This window comes from Sapajus apella, unplaced genomic scaffold (assembly GCF_009761245.1).
Source record: "Sapajus apella isolate SASKATOON/1434 unplaced genomic scaffold, GSC_monkey_1.0 scaffold8, whole genome shotgun sequence".
Taxonomy (NCBI): Eukaryota; Metazoa; Chordata; class Mammalia; order Primates; family Cebidae; genus Sapajus; species Sapajus apella.
Window position 1 is genome coordinate 3538723 of NW_022436948.1, and position 27939 is coordinate 3566661.

The 27939-nt window shown below is 54.9% G+C and overlaps 1 protein-coding gene across 4 annotated transcripts; it reads left to right on the forward strand.

Moving 5' to 3' along the window:
• The first annotated feature begins 232 nt into the window (after positions 1 to 232).
• Positions 233 to 27939, forward strand: WDR4 (WD repeat domain 4). 4 transcript variants are annotated; one of them, XM_032276775.1, is made up of 11 exons: positions 233 to 409; positions 2841 to 2906; positions 3784 to 3924; positions 13898 to 14054; positions 14941 to 15053; positions 17131 to 17191; positions 20593 to 20691; positions 22394 to 22458; positions 23258 to 23441; positions 24366 to 24435; positions 26339 to 27939. In XM_032276775.1, exons 1-11 carry the CDS (start codon positions 321 to 323, stop codon positions 26527 to 26529), a joined length of 1236 nt encoding a protein of 411 aa, XP_032132666.1. In that variant the 5' UTR covers positions 233 to 320; the 3' UTR covers positions 26530 to 27939. The 4 variants fall into 4 exon arrangements, with proteins under 4 accessions (XP_032132666.1, XP_032132669.1, XP_032132667.1 ...); XM_032276778.1 differs by having other exon boundaries at positions 3784 to 3872; XM_032276776.1 differs by having other exon boundaries at positions 255 to 409; positions 2844 to 2906.

Consider the following 27939-nt stretch of genomic DNA (forward strand, 5'->3'; position numbering starts at 1 on the left):
GCTATCAGGTCCTACGACTCTCCAGCTAAGGCGGAAAAAGATCCAGAACCAGCCCTACCCCATCTGGAGGAAAGGACGAACATTAGGCAAGCACATGGAATCGCGCGAAGTGCACGCCATCAGATCGCCTTGGTAAGTGAGCGGCCCAGCCACCAACCGCAATCGGGAGGACGGTCACAACACCTGCAGCGCACGCTTAAGTCGGCACTTCCGTGGGGGATACGTCATCTCTCGGCGTCTACGCGTGACGTCACCGACGGGCCCGGACAGGAAGAGGCTCTGGGGTGGCACGTGTGTATGGCGGCGCGGCGGGCGGGTACATGGCGGGCTCTGTGGGACTGGCGTTGTGCGGGCAGACGCTGGTGGTGCGGGGCGGTAGCCGATTCCTGGCCACCTCCACTGCAAGCAGGTGAGGGGGCCTTGGTCTTGGCACAGGGAGCCCAGGCTGCGGGCGCGCGTCGGGCCCTGGCGACTCCGCTTCTCCCGCACTGCCTGATCGCACCTGCTCTGGGGTGACCCGGGGGAACCCCGCTCCAGCCCGGGAGCCCTCCGCCGCTATCTCGACCTGGCCTCGTGTCCAGGCGTGGGGAGACGAGCCAATCTAGGAGAGACCATGAGATCCTAGATTTCGGCGTTCCACAGGCCCCGGCGCGCTCCTCACCCTGGTCGGCGGGTCTGCAGTGTTGTCGCCCGGTTAGCGCCAGGTCACTTCCGGTCTCCGCGGCGCAGGCGGGGACCCTGACCGCTCGGCAACGCCCGGCCGAATACGCTGGGAAGAAGGGGGTCCCGGGTTTCGCTGGTGAGGGGGGCGGGGCTTACGACGAGCTCGCTGATCCCACTCTCTTTGCAGGGGTGCTTGTCCCCTCTTCCCGGCCTGCATTCACCTACCCGGCCTTAATTGCTCCTCAGGACTCCCGGGTAGTCTCTGACACTTACACAACCGACCCGAGGGTACACATAGAGCTCGCAGCTGCCCCTCCCTAGCGGCCCGTCACATGGCTCCAGTTTTGCTTTCTGTAATTTTATTCCCCATCCTTATTGTATCACCAATGCTAAGACGACGCCGGGGATTTTTAAATTAGTAAATGTTTGTTGATGGGACAGTCCTGACTGAGGTCTCTCGGAGCAATTAGTAGTGTTGTCAGTTTCAGCCCCTCATTTTCTTTCCCAGTTTATTTGTGATTTAATACTTGAAACAGATGATGTGTCTGTCAGATGTACTCTATATTCTTTGGTTTCAGAAAGCCAATTCGATGTTAAATTGGGTCTTACAAAAATTATACTCAGAAACCTATTATGTATCCGAGATAATGTTGCTTTTGAGACTCACGGTCTAATACCTGCGCGAGAGCTGTGGATGCGTTATACATGATCTGCTTACCTTCAGTGTACGCATTTTGAGGAAATTCTAGCGGCTGGTGGAGTTTCCGACTTGGAAGACAAGTCCACTGTTCCATGTGGAAAGTTTTTTGGTGCACTTTAAAGGCTATAAATAAGTACAAGCTACGTGCCAGGGGTCGGGGATGGGATAAACAAGAGAGAGTTTAAGTTCAGTATGGAAGGTGGGTGATTGTTATGTTGGTAAGTGCTTGGGGTCATGGGAACATTTTCAGGTAGGTGAGATGTGTTTCTGAACAGGTGATGGCTCTTTGAAATTTGTATAGAGAATCCCATTGAAAACTCAGCAGCATCAGGACATCGCATAGATTTTCTGGTGCCTGAAAGAATAGCATTATTAATTCCTGTTGAGTGTTTGCCCCTCATTTGTTTTACTGAACTTTTTTTTCTAAGACAGTCTCACTCTGTCTCCCAGGCTGGAGTGCAGTGACAGGATCTTGGCTCACTGCAACCACTGCCGCCCGGATTCAAGCGATTTTCCTGCCTCAGTCTCCCAAGTAGCTGTGACTACAGGCACTCACCACTGCGCCTGGCTAATTTTTGTATTTTTAGTAGAGACAGGGTTTCACCATCTTGCTCAGGCTGGTCTTCAACTCTTGACCTCGTGAGTCACCTGCCTCAGCCTCCCAAAGTGCTGGGATGATAGGCATGAGCCACCCGCCTGGCCTCGACTTTTTTTTCCCACAGAACTATTCGGGTTGTGTATGATATACTCTAATAAGAGATTAAGCAAATAAAGTTTGTTAACTGTTCCCTGAAATATTGTATCTAGACAGTTTTCTTGTCATGGATAAGACCTTTAATGAGTATGCAAATATTTTTTGTTCTACAGAGAAAAAAAATCTTTTTTTTTTTGTTTTTGTTTTTTTGACAACGTTCTCCTTTAAAAATTATTGTTGCTGGGCACAGTGGCCGATGCCTGTAATCCCAGCACTTTGGGAAATGGAGGCGGGTGGATCGCCTGAGGTCAGGAGGTCGAGATGAGCCTGGCCAGCATAGTGAAACCCTGTCTACTAAAAATACAAAAAATTAGCTGGGCGTGGTGGTGGGCTCCTGTAATCCCAGCTACTTGGGAGGCTGAGGCAGGAGAGTCACTTGAACCCGGGAAGTAGAGGTTTCAGTGAGCTGAGATTGCACCATTGCACTCTAGCCTGGGTGACAGAGTGAGACAAATTGTTGGGGGGTGGGGACTAGGGGAGGGAGAGCGTTAGGAGAGAAGTACCTAATGTAGATGACAGGTCGATGGGGGCAGCAAACCACCATGGCACATGTATACCTATGTAACAAACCTGCGTGTTCTGCACATGTACCCCAGAACTTAAAGTGTAATCATTTAAAAAAAAGAGTATTGTGAATAAAAGATTGTTCTAAATTTAAAAAAATAATTGTTATTTCTCTTTAATGATGGCTTCTTTTAAAATCATTCTGTTATTTATCTTTAGTGATGATGACAGCTTCTTCATCTATGACTGCAGTGCTGCAGAAAAGAAGTCACAAGAAAATAAAGGGTGAGATGTGGGAAAGCTTTTTCAGGGCCTGATTTAATGGTTTGATAATGGGACCAGAGGGTCTAAGAAGCAATTGTTGTCTTACTTGGTGAATTCTTAGCTTCTGTCACACAACGGTGCAGATAAGTACCACGTCAGGAAAGACGTGTAAAAGTAACTTTCAAATTAGAAATTAAGAGTACAGTGTTGGCTGTACTCTTTTTTTTTTTTTTTTTTTTTTTTTAAAGATAAACGCGGGGTTTCACCATGTTGGCCAAGCTGGTCTCAAACTCCTGGCCTCAAGTGATCCACCCACCTCGGCCTCCCAAAGTGCTGGGATTACAGGCGTGAGCCACCATGCCCGGCCAGCTGTACTCTTAATGGTGGCCCATGCCTATCATCCCAGCACTTTGGGAGGCAGAGTCAGGCAGATTACCTGAGGTCAGAAGTTCCAGACCATCCTGGCCAACATGGCAAAAGCCTGTCTCTACTAAAAATACAAGAAATTGGCTGGGTGTGGTGGCAGGCACCTGTAATCCTAGCTACTTGGGAGGCTGAGGCACGAGAATCGCTTGAATCTGGGAGGCAGAGGTTGCAGTGAGGCAGGAGAATTGCTTGAACCTGGGAGGCAGAGGTTGCAGTGAGCCAAGAGGCTTACTCTGTCACCCAGGCTGGAGTGCAGTGGCTCAGTCTTGGCTCACTGCAACTTCCACCTCCTGGGTTCAAGGGATTCTCCTGCCTGAGCCTCCGATGTCCCCTTAATATGTCTATTTTTGCTATGTGAGCCTCTTAACAATTTCTACCTCTTCCCGTGTTAGCAATTTCCACGCTGGCCTTCAAGGAATGCAGCCTCATTTCCTTAGGTGAAGCTTAACCATCTTCCTCCTTTCTTCCTCAGGGAGGACGCGCCCTTGGTCCAGGGGAGCGGTGTGATTCTGGCGTCCACCATCTCCAAGTCTGGCAGCTATTTTGCTTTAACTGATGACAGTAAGCGTCTGATTCTTTTCCGTACAAAACCATGGCAATGTCTGAGTGTCAGGTATGAGATGCTAACGTTGATTATTACGATGTCGAATGCACACCCTGTACTTGCATGCCTGTAGCAGTAGTGACTGTACCATGGTGATAAGTGGTTGATGCAGAGCCACAGCTGGTGCCAGACAGCTTTCAGCGCTGCATGTGTGTTAGCTGATCCGATCCTCACAGCAGCTCTGGGAGGGTGCACGGCTGCCGTTCTGGCCCACATTGGGTGGTGAGGAGTTAGGTACCTCCAGTCAGTGGGGTTGGAAGGCAGAGCCGGGCCCTGCGTCTGGTCCCTCCGCTTGCAGTGTTGGTGCCCCTGCTGTCGAGAGCGGCCCTCTGTCCTAGTGATGAGCGGGAACAAGGCAGTGCGCCTGCACTGGGAGAGGGTTAGGGATTTGGGGTGCATCGAGGGGTCTGTGCCACGGTATTAAGCGAGGTGGGTTTAGTGCATGTATTTCTTAGTATCTGAAGAGTGGGTGGGGAGTGGATCCCCGTGGATGGGGAGGTTAGTCACTCTGGCAAGAACAGAGATACCGCTGTGCTTTGCCCTCTTGCCAAGCAAAGTCTGGAAAGATTCGTCTGCCTGCTTTTTTTTTTCTTTTTTTGTGACAGAGTCTCACTCTGTGGTCCAGGCTGGAGTGCAGTCATGCCATCTCAGCTCAAGCAATTCTCCTGCCTTAGCCTCCCAAGTAGCTGGAATTATGGGTGCATGCTCCTACATCTGGCTAATTTTTTTCTATTTTTAATAGAGACGGGGGTCTCACCATGTTGGCCAGGCTGGTCTTGAACTCCTGACCTGAGGTGATCTGCCTGCCTTGGCCTCCCAAAGTGTTGGGATTACAGGTGTGAGCCACCATGCCCTGCTCCCTATTCCTCTTCAAAGTGTTCTCCATCGCTTTCTGAAAGGGAGGGAACCCTGCTGTTATGTGACTCTCTCCCAGGCCTGGGCCTTTTCTCACTACCAGCATGTCCTTGTGAGAGGAGGCAGGGGACATTGTGGTACACGGCGCTGGGCAGGTTGACATTTTTGTCGCCTCTGACAGTCTCCTATTCCCTTAATAGAGTTAGGGCTAGAATCATTCTGGCTATTCTGTAACCCTGATGTAAACACACACGGAGCAGAATCAGTCCTGGGCGGTTCACTTTCACCTCCCTGAAACTGTGCATGGTGTAATTGCCCCCGATAGTCAGTTGCAACATTTGAACTCCTGAGGTTAAGGAATATCTGTTTGTAGCTGGCTCACACATTCCTATTGGGTTCAGCTAAGCCTTTCAGATTTTTATTTCGTCTTCTTTTCTTTTTTTTTTTTTATTTGGGAAGGGTCTCATTCTGTCACCCAGGCGGGAGTGCAGTGGCGTGATCTTGGTTCACTGCAGCCTCCGCCTCCTGGGTTCAGGTGATTTTCTCACCTCAGCCTCTGGAGTAGCTGGGACTATAGGTGCATACCACCATGCCCGGCTAATTTTTTTTTTTTTTTTAGTCGAGACAGGGGTTCACCATGTTAGCCAGGCTGGTCTCGAACTCCTGACCTCAGATGATCCGCCTGCCTCAGCCTCCCAAAATGCTGGGATTACAGGTGTGACCCACCGCTTCCAGCCTCATCTTACTTTCAAAGGGAAGAGTAAAAAACCAAATTCAACTGGGCACGGTGGCTCGCGCCTGTACTCCTAGCACTTGGGAGGATGAGGTGGGTGGATCACCTGAGGTCAGGAATTCAAGACCAGTCTGGCCAACATGGCGAAACCCTATCTCTACTATAAATATAAAATTAGCCAGACATGGTGGTGCATCCCTGTAGTTCCAGCTACTGGGGAGGCTGAGGCAGGAGAATCACCTGAACCTGGGAGGCGGAGGTTGCAGTGAGCCAAGATCGCACCACTGTGCTCCAGCCTGAGTGACGAGTGAAACTCCATCTCAAAAAAAAAAAAGCCAAATTCTAGGTGGTATCAAAAGCAATGAATGCCTGCTGTATCCTCTCTTCCAGTCAGGATAGAAAGAAAGCCCTGAAATGCTGCATCATTTCTATGTATGTGTTTTTGTGTATATGAGTTTTACTACATATGTTTATGTATTTGTGATTTACAATATGTTTTTGTGTTTTGTGTATCAGGCAGGTTTTTTTGAGAATGGTTTAAAAACTGAAAACAACAAAATTAAACCAAAGAGTGTGCGATAGTCTCCCTCCTCACCCACCTTCTGACTCCCTTCCCATAGGCAGTGATGGTTTCTCAGTAGGAAAATGGCTTTTAGATGCATATCCCTGCGTGTCCGGGTTATAACTGGTGGAAGCAGCCGCTTCCACCCGACTGCTGTGGAGCGCATCATCTTTACGTTGAAAGGCCTGTGAACAGCATCTTCTCACTAAGGTAGCCAAAACATGAGTAAGTCATTTAGGACCCAGAATATGGAAGATGGGAAGTGTTTTCAGGATTCAGGGTGAATGCCTCAAGGTGGCCTTGAGATGTCCTGCCCCAAGCCCCTCCACAGGAATCTCTGCAGGTGGCAGGGGCTTTCTGGTAGGTTGGTCTTGACTTCGGGTTTCTCGGACAAACTGGGAAGGAGGGATGGACAGGTTTTCACCTCTCAGTGTTGAAAGAAGATGGTAGTTGTCCTAGTATGCTTGGGCTAACAAGATACCACAGACTGGGGTCCTGAAATAACAGTTTCTCACAGTTGTCGAGGCTGGAAGACCAAGATCAAGGGTTGGCAGGGAGGGCCGGTTCCTCTGAGGCCCCACTCTTTGGCTTGCCGGTGGCGTCTTCTCCCTGTGTCTTCACAGAGTCTTCCTCTTGTGTGTCTGTGTCCTCATCTCCTGTTCCTATAAGGACACCAGTTCAGTTGGGTCAGGGCTACCCCAGTGACCTCTGTCTCACCTCTGTAAAGGCCCTATCCAAATACAGTCACCTTCTGAGGTCCCAGCTAGGTCAGGCGTCACGTAGGAGTTGTGGGTTGGGAGATATAATTTAGCGCCTAACAGTTCATCTTGACTTGCTGACACTGGCTGCCTTAGAGAGCTTTCATGATTCACATGAGATTCTCAGAGGGGGCTTTGACTCCCAAAAGTTAAAAATGAAATGCTCTAAAGGAGTCTGATGGTAACTCTTTCCCTAAAGCAAAGGCCTGGCTGAGCTCTGACATAGGCGTGTGCCCAAGAGCCACCTGGGTGTCTTGTGGAAGTGCAGACTTTGATTCATTTCATCTGGGCTAGGCCATGCACTCTGCAGTTTATTTATTTATTTATTTATTTGTTTGTTTTGAGACACTCTCGCTCTGTTGCCCAGGCTGGAGTGCAGTGGCCCAGTCCTGGCTCACTGCAACCTCCACCTCCCGGCTTCAAGTGATTCTCCTGCCTCAGCCTCCTGAGCAGCTGGGATTACAGGGGCTCGCCACCAGGCCCTGTTAATTTTTGCATTTTTGGTAGATATGGGATTTTGCCACTTTGGTCAGGCTGGTCTTGAACTCCTGACCTCAGGTGATCACTCCTCGGCCTCCCGAAATGCTGGGATTACAGGTGTGAGCCATTGCGCCCAGCTACAGCAATTTTCTTGACTGTCTCTCTACTGGTGGTCAGCATTTTTTACTTAACGTTTTGCTTGTCTTGATATTTAAAAGGCACTTAAATGAATAATCAGACACAGATGTAATATTTCCCATATGTGAGTAAATCTGTGGGAGAAATACCCTAAAATGAATGGTGAGGTCAAAAGGTATGTGCTTTTGTAATTTAGATATGTAATCCCTTTTTGCCTTCCAAAGGGGTTCTCCCTCCCAGAGTCTGAGTGCTCTGTTTTCTCACCATGGTTAATAATACATGGTGCTGTCAGACTGTTGACTCTGAGTCTGATGGAAGAAACATGGGATCTTGAGTACCTGTTTTATTATGAATGAGGAAGAGCAACTTTTTTTTTTGTTTGAGACGGAGTTCCACTCTTGTTGCCCAGGCTGGAGTGCAGTGGCGCTATCTCGGCTCACTCCAACCTCTGCTTCCCGGGTTCAAGCAACTCTCCTGCCTCAGCTTCCCAGATAGCTGCCATTACAGGTGTGTACCGCCACACCTGGTTAATTTTTTAATTGGTTTTAGTAGAGATGGGGGTTCACAATGTTGGCCAGGCTGGTCTCAAACTCCTGACCTTAGGTGATCCACCCGCCTTGGCCTCCCAAAGTGCTGGGGTTACAGGCTGGAGCCACTGGCTCCTGGCTGGAAGAGCAACTTTTTATGTACCTAAGAATCTCATTTATGTTTTGTAAGTTTTTTTTTTTTTTTTTTCATATTCTGTGTTTTTCTATTGGGGCATTGTTTATTGGTTTGTAGGAGCTCTTTATATTAGGACTCTTATTTTTACAAAATGAGCCTATCTCCCAAAGTGTCACTCTTATACAGCCTTTCTGTGGCATAGGTGTGTAGGGTGAGCTGCACGGGTAACCGCCGAGACTGGATTAGCATTTTCCAGTACCCTTGCCTGAGCTGACAAAACCTCAAAGCCCTGGGGGGAGAACAGGTGCAGAGCTGGGATCTGTGCGCTGGTGCGTCCGTGGATCTCAGATGTGGTCCAGTTACTCAGATGTCAGCGGAACGTGTGGGTTCCCGTTCAGCCATGGTGAGTGGGGTCGTAGAAGTCGGGAGCAAATTCTCACTTCTGTCTGCTTCCTCTGGAGCACAGTTTGGGGTCCCCCCATGCTACCTTTTGCCTTTTTAATCCTTTGGTTTTGTCCATAAGAAAATTATACTGAGAAGTACAAAGTGAGAACAGTAACAACACCCTGAATCTCCCCACCCGGAGCCCCAGTTTGTGATGAGCTTGGGGCCAGGCCCTCCTGGTGGACAGCAGCTGCGTGTGCTACACTGTGGCGTCAGTGCCAGCCTGGAGCCTGCTGTCCCCCAGGCAGTGCTGACCACACTGTCACTCCCTGTAGCTGGGCCATTAGGTTGTTTCCACTGCTCCACTGTTCAAATGCTACTGTTTCCTTGTACCTCTTCCTGCCTTTATACCCCGGGAAGTTTGAGTCAGAGCAGGTTTGCCAGTGGAGGCGTGGACAGCGTTGGTATTGGCACTGATGTGTGACAGCACACACAGTGGAGCTTCCCCAGCCCCGGTGTCCAGCGGTTTTGTTTGCGTGGATCACATGCTGTCCGGGTGGCTGACCTTTAGCTCCCAGCCCCTGCAGAGGTGGAGGGGCTACCTTGTGGCCCAGGCCATTGCCCTAAATCACGTTCTTAGGTTGCCTGTGGGGCCTGAGGCCCCTACTCTTGGAGATAAGGCCAAAGGCAAGGTTACTTCTTCACTAATCACAGGCGTACCCAGTGCTAAGGCTTTTGATGTTTGGTACCAGACACTGAGGAGTAGCTGCTGCCCGCTGAGGGTGGGAGGAGGCTGGATCTGGCCATGTGCCACAGGCCTTGAGCTTGCCAGAAAGATGGAGACATGAGTGGGATGTCACTCGAACTCAGTGTGGGCTCACTGTCCAGAGGTAGTGTCTCACTTTGAACTTGGAGAAAGGGGATGTCCAGTCAGCCTGTCCGCTGTCCCCTGGTTCCTAACAGCCAAGCTTCTTCACTGTGACGGAAACGCGGAGGCCCAGGGCTCCTGCAGGGGTTGTGACTCCTCCAGAGGGCTGGGGCCTCTGGTCCTGCCATCATGCATGGTCCGAGGACGGAGGAATCTAGAATTCTCTCCACTCATGTTGTTGCCTGTGGCAGTCGGCTTCTCAGAGGAGGTCATTTGAGGGCAAGAGCTCCTGAGTGGGGGCTTGTGGTGGGCGCAGACACCGCTGCAGCCTGTGCGGGTGGCCGGGCCTCTTCAGCCTTGTGTGCAGGTGCTTTGCCAAGAGGGAGATGTCTTGCCGTGTTGACTCATCCTTTGAAGGTCGTGTGCTGGTGCGATTCTCTGTATTTAAACACCTGATCAAACACCGGGAGGCTGGCATGGTGGTTCACACCTGTAATCCCGGGACTTCAAGAGGCCAAGGCGAAAGGATCTCTTGAGGCCAGCAGTTCGAGGCCAGTCTGGGTAACATAGTGAGCTCTCGTCTATAAAAAACCAAAAAGCACACTTCGAGAGTGGGCAGTGCAGCTAGTTTACGTTTTCCTAATCTGAAATTCAAAATGCCCCAGAATCCAGAAGCTTTTGTCTTGGACAAGATGCTTGAAGGACGTGCTCAGTGGAATGTTTTGGATTTTGGAGTTTTGGATTAGGGAGGCTGAGCCAGTACGTATTTGCAAATATTCCAAAATCTGAAAAAATCTGAAGTGCAGACGCACTCTTCGTCCAGAGCACTTGGGATGAGGGATGGGCAGCCTGCGTGAGCAAGGAACAGTGGCTGGCTCCTGGCAATGCCCCTTGAACTGTGCATTCCTCTCTCTTTTTTTTTTTGGCAGGGGGCGGGGGCATCTCTCTCTATTGCCCAGGCTGGAGTGCGGTGGCATGGTCTCGGCTCACTGCAACCTCCGCCTCCTGAGTTCAAGCGATTTGCCTGTCTCAGCCTCCTGGGTAGTTGGGGTTATAGGAACAAGCCACCACGCCTGACCTAATTTTTGTAGCTTTAGTAGAGATGGGGTTTTGCCACATTGGCCAGGCTGGTCCTGAACTCCTGAGCTCAGGTGATCTACCCACCTCGGCCTCCCAAAGTGCTAGGATTACAGGCGTGAGCCACCACGCCCGGCCTGATCTTGGTTTTGAAAGTGATATCAGCCGTATTACTTTGTGTAGAAATGTTTGCCTTAGGTGGTGTGGAAGACGGACCATGTGATTTGATGCAGTCCAGGCAGCAGATAACAAAATCTGGCCTCAATGGTGTGGCCTGGGATTTTCCCTGACCTTGGTGCAGCGTGCGCATTGCTGCCTCCCCTTTCTCTAAACTGTGGGACAGTTGGAGAAGGTGGGAAGTTAACTGCCACTTTCAACATCAGTTGGCAAATTCCTCAATACCTTTGTTTTTTTTTGGGAGACAGAGTCTTACTGTCGCCCAGGCTGGAGTGTGCAGTGGCATGATCTTGGCTGACTGCAACCTCCACCTCCTAGGTTCAGACGATTCTCCTGCCTCAGCCTCCCAAGTAGCTGGGACTACAGGCACAGGCCACCATGCCTGGCTAATTTTTGTAATTTTTAGTAGAGATGGGTTTTACCATATTGGACAGGCTGATCTTGAACTCCTGACCTCATGATCCGCCCACCTTGGTCTCCCAGAATGATGGGATTATAGGTGTGAGTCACCATGTCCGGCCATTCTCAGTTCTCTTTTTAAATTCCTTTAGAACTGTGGGTTTGTGAACTTTTCAGCATTGGGTGGAGTGAAATCTTTACTCTTTCTCAGTGGGAAATTGGAGGGGATTATTGAGGCAGGGGAGTAGGTCTGGGGGATGAGAGTGGGGCAGGGAAAGGGGCATCGGGTAAGGAGAGGACCGGGATGAGGAGAACCGTGCTGAGCTAGCAGGTGGCACCCTGCGGCTGGTTCACAAACATGGGGGCCACTCCCCATACCCGGAGGCTTTTTATGCTGACTCTGGGATTGGGATGCACCCTCTCCCCAGAGAGCCACCCACCCTTAGCACATCCACCTCCATTCCGTTTTAGGGCTTCCATGTGCTGGTGTGGCCTGTGTGCATTTCACTGAGGCCCTGCACCCCTGCGGTACTCCCTGAGCTGCATGAAAGCCCAGGCTCTGTCCAGCAGCTGCTTTGTTACTGTGCTGCTGCTGGGAAGCTCCCGCTGAAGCGTTTTGAAGCACAGGCAGGATGCGGGCTGTAGGCAGCAAGGGTTCTTTTCCAGGTTGCAGCTGAGAGCCTCAGAGGCCAGAGTGCCTGCGACCTGGGCAGTCAGGAGGCTCTGAGGGACTGAGGCCAGGTTTTCCAAACGAGATGATGATGCAGGGTTACAAGTGATGCATTTGATTTTGACATGTGCATTTATGAGGGAGAAATCCTCCCAGTGGAATCTGTGTTTCCGAAAATGCCCGTGAGAGCCACAGCAGCATGTGGGAAAGGCAGAGCCCGGGAAACCATCGGATTGGCTCTGCCTGCGGGATGGAGAGGGAGCGCCTGGCTGCTGGACTGTGGGTGTCGGGGGGTGGGCTAGAGGAGGGTGCTGGTGTCCTCAGTGCTCTGGAGGGGGCTCAGGGCTCAGCCACTGGACTCCTGGTGGAGGACAGAGGGGTCTATGGAGACAGGTGCCTGCTTGCTGGTTCTGCTGGTCTCTGGGTGACGAACTCAGCCACCGTGGAGGGAGAGCTGAGACCCGAGACCCTGCACAGGCTGGGGGTCTGAAGGTGGGCAGGGTTGTGCCTCCACTTGAGTGACAGGCCGGCCTGCCATTGGTCCAGTGACCTGCCCCATGCTGTGACCTCCCTCAGATCCTGGCACCCAAGCCCACGAGTATGGCTCAGCTGCGTACTAGAATTGATGCCAGGATAAGTCCAGCTGGAGAGGCTGGGTGGGAGCCCCCAGCTGGGGCAGGATGAAGGGACGAGGAGCAGCGCCCTCTGCTGAGCTAGGCAGGAGGTGCAGTGTCGGGGGCCATCCCTGCCACATGCCGTCCAGCCTGTGGGGGGATGAGCACCCCGTGAGTCCAAATCCATCCCCCGTCCCCCTGGCGTCCTCTTGGGCTGCCCCTCTCTGCCACCATGGTCATGTTTGTGGCAGCTGCTTAATGAGCCCATCAGACATTGGGGGCTGTGTGGCTGGTGCAGTGCAGGGCATTTAAGTTGCAGCACACCCTGAGAATTCTGATTCATCCCGCCCCAGAGCCCAGTTATGTTTCTTAGTCCTCGTTTTCTCCTGTTCACCCACCATGCCTCCTTTCGGCCTCCTGCTGCAGCTCCGCTGCTCGGCTGCAGGGGTGGGGGAGGGGCGCTGCGTCGGGTCCGCACTGTGGCCCCAAGGCCATGCCCGCTTTTTTCTGTCCTTTTGTCCCCCTGGCCCTGAGAGAAACACAAGGGCCTTGTTGGGGACAGCGTTCCTGAAGCTTCCGTCCCCATTTCTGGCCGCAGTGGGCCAGGCGCCCTGTGCTTGCCTGCCTGGTGTTGGTTGTGTTTTGGGCGGTGGGCGCTGCCACAGCCCTGGGGGTGGGGAAGCTGGGCTGGCCGCCGTTCTGCAGCGAGGCCATGCGGCTAACTGCGTGTGTGGGCAGCTGTGTTACAACCCCTGTCTATGTAAAACAGAATATGGGTCGCTGCCTTGTGGAGAGGACGTACATACCGAAGGAGACCCGAGCAGATATGGTGTGGAAAATTATTGCCCAGGAAGCAGTGGCCATGCGCCCTGGTTAAAGAGAGGGAGGGAACTGGGACTTTGTTTCTTACTGAACCAGCGTGTAGACCTGCTGCATTGTAACTGGCGCATCCATGAGTCTGGGTCAAGGTTGGATTCATGGATGTGCTGATCTGGATGTGGACTGGGGAGCGCAGGCCTCTCTCACGTGCTGGATAGTGGTGCTTCCTCCCGAGGAGGCTCACGTGCTGCCTCACAGCTGCCCTGGGCTGGGTCCTTCCCTCTGCAGGGCACGGGGCACAGCTGTCTGTCTGAGGCTCCTGGTCTGAGCAGCAGCAGTCAGTGTGCGTCAGGGGAGCGGCAAGGCTGGGGTGCCCTAGAGGCTGGTGCCTGCCCTTGTCCTTGACAGTGGCGGTGTTTATGGAGAGGGCTGGTGTCTCCCTCAATGCACGATGAAGACTAGGGTCAAGGAACCATTCCCCCGTTTCTTGCTGACAGTTTTCAAACACAGGAAAGTTGAGAATTTTGTCACCCATTTATCCACCACCTAGATCCCACCATCAGGAGCAATGTTCTTAAAGGAAAAAGTGGTGAAAGTAAATGTGTGGAAGACGTTGGCTGTGTTCCAGTTATCAGCATTGCTGAATGATTTGGCCCCATCTTCAGCAGCTGGAAACAGCATATGGCCAGGCACCTGTGCCTGCCACCGCCCACGCAGCCCGCTGGGCAGCTGAGGACCCTGCGCTGCTCCTGAAAGCTAACGGGGGCGTCTCTCTGGCCTTCTAGGACGGTGGCGAGGAGGTGTACAGCCCTGACCTTCACGGCCTCTGAGGAGAAGGTCTTGGTGGCCGACAAGTCTGGAGACGTGTACTCCTTTTCGGTGCTGGAGCCTCACGGATGTGGCCAGCTAGAGCTGGGGCACCTGTCCATGCTGTTAGATGTGGTATGTGGGGGACGTGATATGTGGGGCACAGCTGAGCCAATGTCTGCCCGGCCTGGGCCTTAGCATCTGGTGGGGAGAGTGGGGCTCTCCTGTAGCAGGGACAGCCCTCTGCAGATTTGGGAGCAGGAGAGTGGTGGGAACAGGATTTAGGAAGGTGAAGCAGACAGCAGGGAGAACAAAGGCAGGTGAGTCAGTGGTGTGACCCCAGGTCGGAAGTGAAGGTGTGGGAGAAGCAGGTACGGCTGTGAGCCTCTGGCTCCGCCTCCTTGGCCCAGGGCTGTGCCAGGTGCTATAGGAGCATCACCTCGGCACTGCTCCCAGCAGCCCCTGTCACCCCACCCTGCCTGTCCTGTGTCACAGACTCCTGGAGCCCCAGAGGGCCCAGGCCCACAGCCCGGGTGGTAGAGCTGGGATCGGACACAGCAGGGACTATCAGGAACAACGGCAGGTGCGGGGTGTCAGGGGAACCTCACTGGGGACTTGGCAACAGCTGGGTGTGGGGACACATGGGACAGGAAGGCGAGGAAGCAACCCTGGTGTTGGGCAGGAGAGTGCAGCAGGCCTGGGGCGGGTGGAAATGGGAGTGTGGGGCCTGGATGTGCTGAGGCGCGGGAGACAGATGGGTAGCTATGGCATGGCCGCGCCCCAGAAGCCTGCTCTAGCACTGAGGAGTGTGGGCTGGAGGCGGCCAGGGACCACCTAGGGAGGGAGGAGGAGGGCCAGTGATTAGACGGAGGGGTGGGAGGACGGGGGAGCCACCCTGGTCTGTCCTCAAAGGCCGCAGCCTCTTGGCAGCCGGGCTGCAGGCTCCCTGTTTCCATGAGGGACTTGATTCGGGGAAGGCCCAGGCGAGCAGCTCTTTCTTTTCTGGCCCCTGGTGATGCAGGCTGTGAGTCCTGATGACCGCTTCATCCTCACTGCAGACCGGGACGAGAAGATCCGAGTCAGCTGGGCCGCCGCACCCCACAGCATCGAGTCTTTCTGCTTGGGACACACAGAGTGAGTGCCCCCTTCCTGCCCAGCAGCAGAAAGAAGCTCCTATTGGAAACAGCGTCAGCTTACGGCTCAGCGGGTGCCACTAGCCAGTGAGGCCCCACCCGGTGACAGCGGCCTGTGCTTGGTCACTGCAGGTGCTGTGGGTGCTGCCTGCGGAAGCCTTGAAAGCGTGGGGTTCACACTGTGTTGTTAGGCACAGTCTGCAGGTGCCTCCTCATTGGTCCTGAGCAAACGAGAGGGCGTGTTTCCGGGAGGGTCCTGTCTCAGCGTGGAGACCTCTGCACCATGCATGGGTGTGATGGGGGCGAGGGCGCACCTTAGTGATTCCAGCTGTCCAAGAATGAAGCTGCCTCTGCGCCCAGGTGGCGGCCTTTGCCGGTGGCCTCTCTCGTGGCAGCCAGCTCTGCCAGCACCTGTGCGGAGGTGTTTCTGAATGCCCGCTTCTCCTTCACACAAAAGGCCAATTAGAATTTACGCAAAGGAAAAGTGCTTAGTGTAATTGCCTGAAATGTTTTAAAATACATTATTTGAAGCAGTGGAAGAAACTGGAGGGAGGGAATTCAGTGCTGAGGTTTCCTGTGTGTTCCTGGTTTTGAATGGATGCATTTCCCATTGAAGAAGGCCAGTCACTGTGTGTGTCTCAGGCTAGCTTGTTCTGGCCTGCATTTAGTTCCCTGGTGATGCGGCTCTGGAGTTCTCTGGCCTGCAGCACCCTGGCCCCTCCCCTCCACCGTCTCCCGCTGGGGTCTCTGTAGCTCCCCTGCCTCACCAGGTGTGTGACGGAGGTTTCTGCTGACGGGAGCACGTTTCCCACCCCTTTGGGAAATGCCTCATCACTTGGATAGTATTGAATAAAAACATAGTATTAAAATCAACTTCACCTGCTCTTTTGCTTTTCAACACGGTGGCCGGCAAGTGGAAAACAAATCCCTGTGGCCCCTGCATGTGGCTGGAGCTACAATTCTGCTGGTCGGCGCTGCTCCTCGCCCTCTGCCGACATTGCAGGGTTCGTGGCCGCCTCCACCGCGTCCGAGTGGTTCTGTGGGCCGGTTGTGCCCGCTGCTGTCTGCAGCCCCCAGCGCAGTGCCTGGCACAAGTAGGCGCTCAGCAGACACTGCAGTGATTGAACAAGTTATTTTTTGAGATTTTCTTTCAAACCCATGGGAACTGGTTTCTGTCCTTTCCTGTTGAGAACTGTGAGGCTGCTCAGACCCTCTGCACAGGCCCTCCTGGGCCCTGTCTGCCCTGGGCCATGGGCTGCTGTCTTTTCCTTTCGGAGGGTCTGCGATAAAAAGCCAGCCCTCGGTGCTGCGGTGCCGTGCAGGGCAGTGGCTGCGGGACGAGGCCCAGGCCAGGCAATGGCTGGCCCAAGGTAGCGGAGGCTGTGACTGGCGGACATGAAGGGAGCCTCACGGGCCACCCCATTCCAGGAGTCCCTGGGGACCCCGTGAATGAGGGATTGCTTGAGGTCACTATTACAGTGGGAAGAAAAACAGGCCTTGTCACCCTTGCAGGTGATCGAGCCAGGATGGGTTTCCAGGAGAGCTGGGCTGCCTGGGTCACTCTTCATGGCTGTTCTGATGGGGGCGTGCCTGTGACTTTGAGTCCTGTACTGTGGCAGGCCACACCCTCGCAGGACGGCTGGGCCGGCTCAGCAGAGCCAGCTCTCTGGCCAGGTCACTCAGAGTTGTCACTGAGGGGCCAAGAGGGCCCTGATTGGACTCTGTCCGTGGGTTTGGCTGCCCTCCTCCCAGTCCTCTTCCCGCCTGCCCTCCTTCCCCCGCACCCTCCTACCCATGTGCTGTGCTTTGAGGCTCCGCCAGGGCCCCTTTTGTCACAGTGCAGGTGCCTCAGGCAAGGGTGGGTGCTGGGGGCCTGTGGGGGTGCAGCTGAGCAGAGCCACTGCAGAGGGGCACAGACGAGGTTGAGTCTCTGGCAGGCATGGCTGAGGAGCGGCCTGGGTTAGAGGTTCCTGTGCTGTTGGGGACCCAGGAGACCCAGGAATGACCCCCTCGCCTCCCTCACCCTGTCCAGGGGCCGCGGGCATGGGCTAGCTACTGCTTCTCTCTCGCTCTCACAGGTTTGTGAGCCGAATCTCCGTGGTGCCCACTGAGCCCGGGCTGTTGCTGTCCTCCTCTGGGGTAAGTGTTCCTAACCCCGCGTCACTCACCTCTGGATTCTGCGGCCTGCAGGGAGGGTGGGGTGGGTGCCCCCTAGAACTGGCCCCTCTAGATTGCTGGCCACGTGCTGTCCGTGGCTGTCCACTAGATGGTGCTTGTTTCCAAATCTTGGAGCTGCCCATGGCTTGCTCCCCGCTTGCAGCAGCTCATTCAGGACTGTGTGTGGGGTGTGCGTAGGTGCCTGTGTGTTCGCACAGGTGATAATCTAGAACGGGTGCGTGGACAGCTCCCTTCTGAAGGTGGCCGCGCCTTCTATGACAGGATCAGGGATGAGGATCTCAGGGAGAAGCAGGAGATGGGGGCCTCTCTGACTCCTGGAGGGGTCTGAGTCCATCCCATTACTGGCTGCATTTTTTGTCTCTCTCTTTTTTTTTTTTTTTTTTTTTTTGAGATGGGGTCTTGTTACATTTTTCAAGCTGGTTTCAAACTCCTGGGCCCAAGTGACCTCCCTCCTTGGCCTCCCGAGTAGCTGGGACCACCTGCTTGAGACCCCGCACCTGGATACTGCGGAGGATTTTTGCTTGCTGAGTACAGCTTGTGTGTCCCAGCATTGGGTCCTGGAAGCCTTACAGTTTAGTGACGAGAGGTGTGTTTCCTCTGAGGAATACGGTAGAAGTGTTGTGAGTGATTTTGCCAAAGTGAGGGCTTTGGATTCCTCACAGGGTCTGTCTTGTGGACCTAGGAATTGTCACCCACACGCCACCACCTTCCTCTTCGCTGCCCTTCCCTGTTTTGTCTGTGACGGTGGCCTTGTGTGGTGTGGCAGGGTGGCCAATGGACCTTCCGGCTGCCCCTGCGTTCATTCTCTGATTTGGCTTCATTTGAAGCCTCCTGTTCCTGGTCTCCAAATGAACGCACAGCCACGTGGTCTGAGAACAGAACAGTCTGGCTGGAGTCTCCAAAGGTCAGGGTCAGGGTCAGGTTTCGTCAGCGTTTTGTGGTGCATTGTCCAGTCTTTTTCATCATCATGAAGAAAATCTTCCACAGGCAGAGAAGCCTTCCCAGGCTCCATCTGTCACTTATGGTTGCACCTTTGTTGGAGTGGAATGCGTTATCTGGTAGCCACTAGAAGGTGCGAGGAGTGTTAGTGTTTTGTGACTTTGCCTTTCTGGAAATATCGTTAATCTCTTCGAGGCTTGATTGTTGGTTTGACATAGAAATCCTGGTTGAAGCGGTTTCCCTTGGAGCCTGGGAGGCCTTGCCCTCTGTGCTCTCCAGCTGGCTGCTCCTGTGCAGTTTCCCGATGCCCTTCCTGTGGAAACCTGCAGCCATCTGCCATGGGTGCGTGGCGTGACAGCTGGACTCTCCTTCTTGGAGGGCACTGGAGGTTTTCCTCAGGTGTCTGGCGATCCTGTCTGCCTGGGCGTGATGGGAATCAGCATTGGCTGCCTTGGAGGCTGGGTGTGTGCCCAGGGCGGGGCCGGAGAGGCTTCCGAGCAGACCTGAGCGTGGGCAGCAGCCCCTTGCCTGTGGGCCCCGTGGTACGTGTGTGTCAGTCGGTCTCTTGTCATGGCCTTCACTCTTGTTGGGGTCTGTCCCCGGGGCTCTGCAGATGAGCGTGAAGTGCTGGATGGCTCTCTCCTCCGGGAGTATTTGGCGTCCCCGAGACCAGGGCCTCTCACTTCCATTTCCCCGGAGCCTTGCGCTGGCCTGGAGTTTGGGCTCAGCATACATTGGGGAGGTCTCATGTCTCTTTGGAAAGACATTTGACAGCTCCCCTTGCCACCCTGGCCTTCAGGCTGCCTGGCCCGGCCTGGTCTGGCAGGCTCTGGCGCCTCTGCGGCTTCTCTGTGGCCGATGCCTTTTTTCCTGGCCTCTAGCCCCGAGGCTTCCTCGTCTTCAATGGCTGCCTTCTCTTCTCTTCCTGCCTAGTGGGTTCATGGTTAGTAAACATCTTTTTCATTGTAGAGAGATTTGGGATGAGTGGAAATGCCTGTAGATGTGTGTGCTGGTCTCGATGTTTATCTGCCAAATTTGTGGCAAGATGTGTGTGTGTGTGTGTGTGAATGTGTGCACGTGTGCAGGTATGTGTAGGCATGTGAGTATGTGCATGTGTGCATGTATGTATGAGTGTGCGTGTGCATGTGTGGGTTTGTATGTGCGCATGCATGTGTGTGCATGCATTCATACATCCACTCTTACCCCGGCACTCAGAGGATACACATCTGCTGTTAGCTGTTTGGGGTATTTACTTTTCATCTTTTTCTTTCAGTCACTTAAAAATACTCACAAAGGCCAGGCGCAGTGGCTCACGCCTGTAATCCCACACTTTGGGAGGCAAAGGGTGGATTGCTTGAGGTCAGGAGTGTGAGAACGGCCCGGCCAACATGGTTAAACCTCATCTCTACTAAAAATACAAAAATTAGCCGGGCATGTTGGCTCATGCGTGTAATCCCAACTACTCGGGAGGCTGAGGCAGGAGAATCGCTTGAACTCAGGAGACAGAGGTTTCAGTGAGCTGAGACTGCCATTGCACTCCAGCCTGAGCAACAGAGCGAGACTCCATCGCAAAAAAAAAAAAAAAAATCCCACAAATAGCGTACAGACGCTCTCTCATTAGATTTAGTGAGCATTGATTTATTTTTTTCCATTAATTAGTGCTGTAATGCATTTTTTTTAAGCCAGGTGTGGGGGCTCACGCTGGTAGTCCCAGCGACTGGGAGGCTGAGGCAGGAGGATTGCATGGGCTTGGGAGTTAGAGGCTGCAGTGAGCCAGGATTAAGCCCGTGAATAGCAACTGTGCTGCAGTAGGAAGCGTGGCATAGACGCCATTTCAATAAAAAATAACAACAGATAAAACCAAGAAAAAAGAATCCCTTTTTCCCATTTATGATGATTTTAGGGCGTGGAGGCTCTTGGTTCGTGTGTGGCCTTCCTGAAGGCTTGAACCGGTTGTCATGGGACGGTTGCCGATGACCATGTCCTTCTCTCATTCTTAGTGAGGTGGACATGGCCACGTGCTTGTGAGCTCACACGTGTCTCCCGGTGAGAATGCTTGATGGCTGAAGTGTCTTTGCCTGGCCCAGGCACAGCAGTTGTGGTCTGGCCTCCTGGCAGGTGACAGCCTGGCCGCCTGTGTCCTTGGCTCGTTTTGCTGGGATCTGCCTCATTGCCTTTGTCATCTGCCTGGGCATGTCGGCACTGGAGAAGCAGGGAATCCGTTACCTTCCCGTCTCCACTGTTTTTCTCGATGATTTGCATGAGCTCTTTACGCAGTCAGAGCAGAGAGCCTTTAATAACCGAGGGTGGGCAGCATGGCTGCCACTGAGTGGACCCCCCAACCACACCCCACTGTCCTCTCTGTCACCTTACCCGACAGCAGCCCCAGACCGTGTGCTAACCTGTGTGTTTGGTGTATGCAGGATGGCACCCTGAGGCTCTGGGAGTACAGGAGCGGCCGCCAGCTGCACTGCTGTCACCTGGCCAGTCTGCAGGAACCAGCGGACCCCCAGGCCCCCCAGGTAGCCGCTTCTGTTCACTCCTGTTGACTGTGTGTAGGTGTGTGTAGGCACCTGCAGTCGCTTGGCTTGAGTGGAAAAGTCACTTCACCATTGGAAACATTTGCCCTCAATGCCAGACTTCTTCCTGTGGGAGGGAAATCTTGTATTTCAAATTCTGAAGGTGTGTTGTCATGTCAGTGGGAAATAATCTGTCTCACTGTTGCCTGCAGACAGTGGATGTACAGGAAGGCCTCTAATCCTGCTCTGAAGTGGAAGGAATGCAGGTGCTCGAGCACGCACCTCTGTGGGTCTGCCAGCCAGGTGGGGCAGGGCCAGGGCCGGGCCCACTCCAGCATCGTCCAGCCATCTCATGGCACCCTGAATGCCCCAGTCTTGGTTAAGTTTCCCGATGGGTCTGTTTCGTTTCTTAGAGAACTTGTGTGGTGCGGTCTCTGCCCCCTGCTAGGCGGCTGTGAGACAGGACCAGGCCTTTTCCTCCATGGTCACATGACTCAGGTTCCTGGAAGTTTCCTTCATTTTTTTTTTTTCTTTTGAGGAGCTTCACTCTTGTTGTACAGGCTGGAGTGTAGTGGCGTGATCTCAGCTCACTGCAACCTCCACCTCCCGGGTTCAAGCAATTCTCCTGCCTCAGCCTCCTGAGTAGCTGGGACTACAGGCGCTCGCCACTACACCCAGCTAATTTTGTATTTTTAGTAGAGACAGGGTTTCACCATGTTGACCAGGATGGTCTCAAACTCCTGACCTCAGGTGATCTGCCCTCCTCGGGCTCCCAAAGTGCTGGGATTACAGGGGTGAGCCACTGTGCCTGGCCTCCTTCATTAAAAAAAAATTTCTTTTTTGAGACGGAGTCTTACCTGCAGTACAGTGGTGCTATCTTGACTCACTGCCACCTCTGCCTCCCGGGCACATGTGATTCTTCTGCCTCAGGCTCCTGAGTAGCTGGGATTACAGGCATGTGCCACCACGCCCGGCTGATTTTTGTGTTTTTTTTTGTAAAGACGGGGTTTTGACATGTTTGCCAGGCTGGTCTCAAACTCCAAACCTGAGGTGATCCACCCACCTTGGCCTCCCAAAGTGCTGGGATTACAGGCGTGAGCCACTGCGCCTGCCCACCTCTTCATTTGTAATCTTCCCTCTGCCAGGAAGTGTGGGGCTCACAGGACAGTGGCACGTGTAGCTGCTGTCTCTTTCTTGCCCCTGTGTCCTCCGCTCCCTCCTCTCCTCACTGTCTGACCCATTTTGTTGGCTTTGCAGGCTGTCGAGTCTCACCTGCCACTGGCTGCTCACAGGCCTGCAGAGCACCAGGGGAGTTCCCGGCAGTCCTGGAGCACCCACAGCCCCTGGGTCTCCTCGAAAGCCACGTCCCGTCCTGCCTGCCTGCACTGTGCTGGTTAATCTATTGCTGCCCGGAGCTTAGGACTTAAACTCTCTGCAGGCCCTTCAGGGAGCACCAGAGCCACTGGGGGCTTTCGTCATCTGCCTGGGCATGTCTGCTCACTTGAGAAACAGGGAATCGCCTACCCTCGTTTCCCCACTGATTCCAGAATGTTCTTGTACTGTTTCCTCTTTCCTTCCTGGATATGCGGGGGCTCTATGTGTCCTTCAGTTTTGCTCTTGTTGGATCCGCGTGCCCAGCGTCAGCCCCTAATAAATTTCTAGATTATTAGGTGGTGTGAAGTTAACAGGCTGCTTCTCCTTTCAGAGGCTGGCCGCGTCCAGGATTGCGTTCTGGTGCCAGGAGAACTGCGTGGCGCTCCTGTGCGACGGGTAAGCTGCGGTGGCACGTCCATGGCCTCTGGTTTTGCAGACCTGCAGGGGGAGGGTTAGCGGGTTGGCCACTGGCCCTCGTCCTCACTGAAGAGGTCCTAGGCGGTGGCGGTGGTGGCCCTGCAGCTCCCTCTGAGAACGTCACTTTCGATGACTGCTGCGGCGTCAGGGCGGGGGGTGGGGCTCCTCTCAGCCAGCGCCCTTCAACCTGACGTCAAACTCCCCTGGTGTGAGGGGCACCAGCAGCCTCTGCCTGGCGTTCTGAGAGGATGGACTCTCCCCAGGCTCGGCCGTGGTGGCATCGCTCACCTCACTGGCCGCACTCCCTGCTCGGGGCTGGTCGGGTGGGACCCCCTGGGCTTGGCAGTGCTGACGAGGCGCGTTTCGGGGTGGAGTGCAGTTCCGCGGTTGCTTCCCGAGTGGCTTCTGTGTCAGGAAAGGTATTATTTTTGGTGCTTTTGGCACTTTTCACCTTGTCCTTATGACAATCTGGAGAGGTCTCTTAGCTTGTTCTGGTGTGAGAGGAGAGCCGCGCCTGAGCCAGGGCCTGCGCCCGCCTGTCCCGTGCTGGTTGTCTATTGCTGTGCCACGAGCCACCCCAGAGCTCAGGACTTAAACCAAGTGTGCATCCCCCCGCGGCTTCCCTGGCTCCAGCACTCCACAGAGGCGCAGCTGGGGCTTTCAGGGCAGGCTCTCCTGAGGTGGCGCAGGTGAGGGCTGCGCTGTCCAGGGTGCTGGCTGCGGCGTGGTGCCATGGGCCTATGGTCCCAGTCATCGTGCTCTCTTTCTTCGTGGCAAGCACTCCTGTGGTCTACATCTTCCGGCTGGATGCTGGCAGACAGCAGCTGGTATACAGGCAGCAGCTGGCGTTCCAGCACCAAGTGTGGGACGTGGCTTTCGAGGAGACCCAGGGACTGTGGGTGCTTCAGGACTGCCGGGAGGCCCCCCTGGTGCTCTGCAGACCTGTGGGCGGCCAGTGGCAGGTAAGACTTGGCACCTCCCTCATGGCCCAGGCCCTGCTGTCCCATAAGCCTGTGGGTGGGGGCTGGCAGCTGAGGTTTTTGGGTCCACACGTGAGCCTCTTTCAACTCGGCCACTTCTGGGGCCCAGGGTCTGTGTCCTGAGGAGCAGCGGGTGGGGCTTCCACCATGCGTGAAGGGAGCCAGGTGCCTGGCCGGCATGGCTGCTTGTCCCGCGTGGTGATGTCTGCAGCAGTTCTTTTTTTGGGGGCAGTGTGTGGCTGGGGTGTGTGGGACTAACACTTGCGAGCTGGGTTAGCACAGCCTCAGGCCTGGGGCACTGGTGGAGCACCTGGGAGCACGTGGATCCCCCGACAGAGGAAGGGGCGAGGTCAGCGGGCTGAGCTGCTTCTCTGGAGGTGGGGGTAGGGGAAGCCCAGCTCCCTTCCTCCACCCACTGCCCCTCAGGACACAGAACCCTGGGCTGAGCTGTTTCCTTGCTGGGGGATGGGGTGAGCCCTGTACCTTCTCCATGTCGCTCCTGGTAACATGGGAGTGATGCCCCTGCCTGCCCTGCGTCTCACGAGGTTGCTGTGGAGTTGAGTGGAGTAGTTCCCAATTTACCAAAGTTCATTTGAGCACTTTGGAAGCACTCTTAAGCCATCCAGTTCTTTTTACCTGAGAAGTGGCGGGCCACATGATGTCCCCAGTGGGCGCCTGCAGGGCCCCTGAGGTTGATGAGCTGCGTGTGAGGAATTCACCCTGGTGTCATGGGCAAGCTGGGGGTGCTGCCTCCCTAGGTCTTCATGGAAGGCGGACGGGGGTCACCAGGCACCAGGAGGGGGGACCTCCCGCCCCAGGCCTCTCTGGCCAGCGCGTGTTGCGTCCTGGTGCCAGGTTTTCAGGCCTGCCTCTTTCTAATGAAGGTTTCCTGTTTGTTGCCTGCAGTCTGTTCTTGAGAGCGCCGTGTTAAAGAAAGTCTCCGGTGTTCTTCATGGGAACTGGGCCATGATGGAAGGTGAGAGCACGGCACAGGCTGCCCTTGGGGGTCCCGCCCAGCACGGTCCCCAGAGAAAGCAGATCACACACTGCCACCCGCCTGAGGGATCTGGTGTGCGGGTAAAGAGGGGAAGGGTAAGCGTGTGCCCTCATCAGAAGGTGGGGTGGGGCAGGAGGAGGGTGGCGCAAAGCAGTGAGGGACCCCCCCCATGGGAGTCAGGCTACCAAGAGCTACGCAGGAACTGGGGGCTCAGGATCTGAGCAGCATCTCCCGCTCCCCAGCTGCCTTCCGAGTTGGGTACTGGAGGTCCCCCCGGGCAGGGCTGGCATCTGGTGGCTCCCAGAGGGAGCGGGCGCTGTGCTGCCTCAGGCCTGGTCCACGGTATCGAGGGAATTGATCCCACTCTGCGTGCATCAGAGCCCCACTGGGTGGACTCGTGAGGGGCTAGCCAGAGGCCCCGGGGGGTCTTCAGGAAGCTGAACGGGCAGGATCGTCACTGTCCTGATGAGCACACTCAGCTCAGGGGAGGGAATCCGTCAGCAATTTGTTGGTTGCAGCCGCAGGAAGGAGAGCAACTGGCTGAGGGAGGACGCTGGAGGAGCATTTCCACTCTGCCTTCTGGGGGCGCCATTGCGCAAACACCGAGCAGCCTTGGAGGCGAGGGTGTCTGCAGGGTGGGTTAGCCCAGCATGGAAACCAGGTGCCTCATTCATGTTTAGAAGTTGCTCCTCTGAGGAAGCCTTGCAAAGCCAGAGCCCCTCCAGTCAGCACTGAGGTTCCTTTGAGCTCTGGAGGGATTCAAACTCAGGTCAGAGGAGTTTCCGCTGACAGTGGCCTGACTGCCTTCTGCCAAGTTTCCTGAGGGGCGGCGCTGGCCCTGCCTCTGAGGCTCCTCTCCTTCCTGCTTTGCTTAGGACGTTGAGGGTCCAGACAGGCAGGGCTGGGCCCCCAGTGCGGTTGGGATCTGCTTTAGGAATGCCTCCAGGGTGGGCCGGTCCCCGGCTGTGTCAGGGACTGCAGGTGGCAGTGCTCATGGCCCTGTGCTCCAGGGCATGGCCAGCATGGACCTGTTTAGCGTCACCTTGCACAGCAGGCTCAGGCCAAAGCATGGCCTTGCTCTCCTGAGCTGTTCATAGACAGAGCAGCCTGTTCTTGGTACAGACTTGGGGGCCTCGTGGGAAGAGGGACGGGGGAGGGCTGCTACAGAGTGTTCCACAGCAGCAGATCGCTGGAGGCAGTCCCTGGTGCGCGGGCGACCGGCTGGGCCTGTGGTTTCCTGGCTGGGCTGAGACCATCTCCGTGTGCCTGTGGTCAGCCGTTGCCCCCAAGCCTTGGCACTTAGATAAATAGATGGACTCCGTGCCCATTCCCTGTGGCTGCGGAACATGCTCTCCCACACTCGATGCCAGCAGGCCCCCACGCTTAGCGTCTCTCTGTTGCTGTGGGCCAAGGGTCCGGACTCCTGAGCTGTGTCTCTGCAGGTGGCCGCCTCAGCTTCACCTGGTGGGGCCCAACCCCGCTCAGTCCGGGTTATCAGTAGGACAGGGGACCAGAGGCCACTGCTCCTGGTCCCCTGCCACGTGGGCCCCTCCACAGTGTGGCTCGTGGTGTCATGGCGCAGCAGTGACTTTCTCCTGACGCGTGAGCAGAGTGCTGGCAGGGTGGAGGCCCAGCCTTGGTGCCTTGGTTTCCGTGACACTCCTTCGTCCTTGCCCCGTTCTGTTAGGAGGCAGTCCTCGGGCCCAGCCAGGGTGTGGGTCCCAGGAGGTGGGTACTGTGGGCAGCCATCCCAGAAGGCACCCTCCACGGTCCACCGAGGACTCTGGGTGTCACAAGGTAACTCCCTGCTGCAGGGGCTCTGCTGTGGCCGAGTTCCATGCTCCTGCCCCACCCAGCACCTGTCCCTGTTCCCCCATCACAGGCTCTGCCGGTGGGGATGCCAGCTTCAGCAGTCTCTACAAGGCCACCTTTGACAACATGACCTCCTACCTGAGAAAGAAAGAGGAGAGGCTGCAGCAGCAGCTGGAGAAGAAGCGGCGCCGGAGTCCGCCGCCTGGGCCCAACGGGCAGGCCAAGAAGATGAGGCCGGGGGAGACGGCCTTGAGTTGCTGAGCGTGGCAGTCAGTGGGGCCTCTCACCTCGAGTCAGGAAAAGTGCTTTCACTTGTTCCCCTGCATCCTGGTGTCTCCCTTCAAGAAGAAAAAGGTGACATCAGTTGCGATCAGCTCACAGGATGGGACTGTTCCCTGGGCTCCAGAAAGAACATTCTGTGTCACCAGGCAGAGGCGCTTGCTTGGTGCCTGTGCCCCGTTTCTGGTTGAAGGGAAGCCAGACCGGTGGAGGGGAGGATCTTGAAGCGCTTTGTTTTCAGGTCGGAGGCAGCGTGCTCGCCTGTGGTGGCGGCAGCTGTGCATGGTTCTGCTGTTCTACCGCCATTCGTACCTGGCGCGTCTTCCTCTAGGAACGTCCATGGGCTGGCGTTTCTGGCAAGTGGACGTTTTCATGCCGTCTCGGCATCCAGGTGATGTGCTGCCCCTCGGTATCTGCTTGCCACACAGGCTGTTGAAACAGCATGAACGTTCAGCCCGCCCCAGCCCCAACCAGACCCCTGTGCTCAGGAGCTGCTTCTGGAGAGTAGCTCTCTCATGGGAAGTGCAGAAATGCATTTTGGAGTCGCAGGGAGCTCTGTCAGGCAGCGCCGGCACAGATGGTGAACTTCTTTCAGGAATTGTGAGGACAGGGGCCCAGCTGGCACCCGGTTTGACAGGGAGGTGATTGAGGACGTTGTTATGATTTGACTTGACCTTGGCACACGCTGCAGAGCCACAGCGATGCTGCTGAATTTCAGTCACCAATCAGCAGGGATGAACCTTCACAACTTCCTAGAAATGTTTAGCAGTAGCAGAATACAGCCAGCAAAGCGTCTGGGTGCATGCACTGTGTGAGTGAGGCGCTCACTGTGTGGTCTGGGAAGAGTCTTCTGGGAGCATCAGGTCATTCATTCAGGCTGGCTCCTGCCTGCTCTCCAGTGCTGAAGTCTCCACCCAAGAACAGCTGTGCGTGCTGGTGATGACTTTCACGTGGGGTATCGCTGGGGACTTAATCCTTTTGTGTATCAAAAGCTGGAATGCTTCCAATTTTTCATAAGTGCCTTGTTTTCCTTTTAACATTGATCTGGAAACAGTGCTGCCTGCAGAGCTGAGGCCCCCTCCTGTCTGCTGGGCATCAGGGGTTTCAGAACAGAGGGGCCATGCTGGGCCATGTCCTCCTCTCGAGCAGCCTGACGTTCACACTGATGGGGCGTCCGGCGCAGGGATGCCCTCCCGTTCATAGTCTGCTTTGAAAGTCTTGGTTTTAGGAGAAGTTCAGGTTGGTGTTGCCATATCGTCACTTCAGAGAGGGGCTTGCAGACAGGCCCGTGCGCTGAACCCCGCCCACGTCCTTATACATGGCCTGTGAATGGTTTTTTACATTTTAAAAATGGTTGAAAACAAATTAAAAATATATTTCATGACATGAAAA